At 43.0% G+C, this 3,266-nt stretch overlaps 1 protein-coding gene across 1 annotated transcript in view; it reads left to right on the forward strand.

The window, feature by feature from the left end:
• The window catches only part of LOC109916915 (serine/threonine-protein kinase MRCK alpha-like), a 323,123-nt gene that overhangs the window by 276,769 nt on the left and 43,088 nt on the right, over nucleotides 1-3,266 (forward strand). Inside the window, exon 32 of the mRNA XM_048596650.1 lies at nucleotides 294-485. Coding sequence (XP_048452607.1) covers nucleotides 294-485 — 192 coding nt within the window. The remainder of the gene's footprint in view (nucleotides 1-293; nucleotides 486-3,266) is intronic.

Genomic DNA, 3,266 nt, shown 5'->3' on the forward strand with positions numbered 1-3,266 from the left:
CCTCTGACCGATTCCCCCCTGCAGGCCTTTGCAAACCTCCACCACCACCACCACCATGGGCCAATGGGATTTGTAGCATTCTAAGGTCTGGGATTGCTTGAAAACCCCCACACCAGTGAGAACACACCCTTGTCCTGTGTCCTCCACCAAACTCTTCCCCATCTGTCTGGAATGCAGATATTTTCTATTCAATTTGTTCAAAGATGGCAGCAACGGATAGGCAGTGTCTGGGCTCCTGAGCACAGGACTCATCCGTTCCATCTGCTATTCTTTTCTTTTCTCTTTCGTTTTAGTTTTTGCTTCAACTTACCTTGTGGGGAGAGCTTAGTCATGGCAGCATCAATGAGGGAGGTGGCTTTGTTGGAGCCCAGAACATGGCAGCATCTGGTGAGGACTCTGGCAGTGGCATCAAGGATGCGGCTGGCGGAGGAGCGAGCACAGAATCTGGCATCAGCTACTACATCAGCAGGGGCAGCGTTGGCGAGGTAGGCCTAGCGGTGAAAGATGGTGCCTGAGGAATGACAAGTTCAATGTTGGTTGGGTCTGGTCCTGGCAGATTAGAAGTGGCAGAAGGGTCATGGACTCTCTTTAAGCTTTTTTTTGGTTTTCTTAAACTGTTCAAAATGGTGCCAGATCATAGCAACAGTAGGAGATTTTCACTGTATTTTGTATTTTTTTTCACGGTAAAATACACGTGACAATAAAATCATTCATTCAGATGTTATTACATATCCCTGGAGCAGGTGGATCTTGAACCCGGGCCTCCTGGCTTAGAGGTAGGTACACTACCACAACACCACAAGAGCTCTCTGACTGGAACCCAAGCCTGATTGATGAGTACCTGCTATGCAGTTCAAATTCTAAATTGAGTGGAAAAATATTGACTTCTGAGATCCCATACCTTTCTAACCCGTACAATCCCAGTGGCTTAGGTAAGTACAAACCCAGGCCATTGTTACAGCCACTGGAGGGACAGAAAGAGGAAAACCAGACCCCAGAAATGACGATTCAAAGCAAGTTAATACAATCTGGGAGAAAAATGATAAAGATTCTTATAAACCATCCAGTTTAAGACATGTCCACAGAAGGAGACAATAAGCAGCAATTATATTAATATTAGTCCTGTGTTGTGTACTGGATGCTGCCAGTTACCTTTCAGAATTAGTGATTTGATTGGAACCACTGAGACATTAAAAAATCTGACTGAATGTTTGCCTGTGGGGAACATTTAGCACACTGATAAAATAATTCATAATTCAGATTCTCTTCAGTGACCTCACAACCAGCTGCAAAGAAGAGAGCGGCTATTTCAGAAACATCTCAGTAATTAGTTTGAAATAAAATTGTTGCACAGTGAGAACATTTGCACAGAATAAAAATGTGTGGGAGAAAAGGTGTCATTTTAATAATTTTACACAAAGTATAATTGCAGGTTTGCTATCACTGTTGGCAGGACTTTTTATGCTGGCAGCGAATTGTACAAATTGCACTAATTAAGGCATTTGATCACTTCCCTGTGACTTCAGACTTGCAGTAAGGAGGCAAAAATGTAAAGTTACTGTTTCAAGTCCAGTGACCCTTCTTCAGAACAGTTCAGCTCTGAAGAAGTGTCGCTGGACCTGAAATGTTAACTCTGCCTTCTCTCCACAGATGCTGCTGGACCTGCTGAGTTTTTTCCAGCAATTTCAGTTTTTATTTCTGATTTACAGCATCTGCAGTTCTTTGATTTTTTTTCTTTAGTCTTTAAATCTTGAGTTGTTTTTCAATGACCTAGTTCTGCATGTTCTGCATGACCTAGTTCATGTTTAGCTTCCAACAATTCATTGATGAGCTAAATGGTATGTTTTGCTACAACAAATATCAACAAATTGAGGGGTGAATTTTCACAGGCACATCTCCTGATTGTCCACTGCCTACATTCCCATACAGTTCTGGTCACATCATAACACCACAGAACCACAGAATTGTTACACACAGAAAGAGGCCATTCAGCTGGTGGTGAGAAGGGCACTGTCCATCAGATCATTTGCGCACACCCCGACTCTCTGCGCCCCTGTGCACTACCCTCGAGATGGCTGCAGTGGTGAAGCAATCATTGCACATCTCTTTCTCCAACGTGCATTGTCAAAGAAAGTCTGGAGAGAGATGCATTAGTTTGTGTTAAGGTTCGTCCTAAATAGCTCTTTGATGGAGGACTCTGTTGCTCTGTGGGCTGTTCCCTGGAACACACACTGAGACAAACATCAACTGTGCCTGGAGGACCATCAACTCGGTGAAAGATGCTCTTTGTTCTGCCCGAAACTTGTTGGTCTTCAGTGTAGAGGGTTGTCTTTGATCAAGTGTTGCAGCTTGGCATATTCCAAGGTTTAGGACTGTGCGCTGAGGGACAGACTAAAGCTTGGTGCTGCGAGAGAAGGCCACTGTCTTTCTGCTATAATGTACCAAAGGTATGTTAACTTATGGAACCCCTTGTAGCTTTTATTGGAATGTATAAAGTTTCTGGTCATATTTAGTTAATGTTCCAATTTCACAGTTGGATTGAGGCACCTAGGGAGTGCAAAATGCTGAACTGAGAAGCATATGACTTTTCACCCAATCTTTGTATGTACTTATAGATAATTTATGAATAAAGTATATTTTGGCAAAAATAATCTTCCTTGACTCCATGTAGTCTAAGATTAATTAACTCAGCATAGCTCAGAGAACAAATCTGGAATCCTATGTTTTGCAGCACTCAGGTACACATTAGGAAGGGGAGAGGAGAGGAATTTTAAAAAAAAATCCTATTTGAGCCTGTGCTGGTTGTGGAGATGAAGGAGATCTCTGCTCAGCCACAATAAATTAAGTGACAGTACAAACATGGCAGCAAGTAATGAATTGCAAAGGGAACCAGAACAATTATCCTGAAACAAACAGCCAAATTAGACTTAATTAGCTTAGAGTACCTATGCTGGGGGTAGGTGACTGAACTCAGGATGCCCTTAGGGCTTGGCTATTATGCTAATATAGTCATTCATGGGCTGTTCCTGGAAGGTCATTATTTATTTCTCTGGAACAAACACAGAACGCTGGAGAAACTCAGCAGGTCAAGCGGCACGTGTGGATAGAGAAACAAGAGTTAATGTTTTGAATCAGAGATAGTAGGAACTGCAGATGCTGGAGAATCCAAGACAACAAGGTGTAGAGCTGGATGAACACAGCAGGCCAAGCAGCATCATAGGAGCAGAAAGGCTGACGTTTCGGGCCTAGACCCTGAAGGGTCTAGG

This window comes from Rhincodon typus, chromosome 5 (assembly GCF_021869965.1).
Source record: "Rhincodon typus isolate 14 chromosome 5, sRhiTyp1.1, whole genome shotgun sequence".
Lineage (NCBI taxonomy): Eukaryota > Metazoa > Chordata > Chondrichthyes > Orectolobiformes > Rhincodontidae > Rhincodon > Rhincodon typus.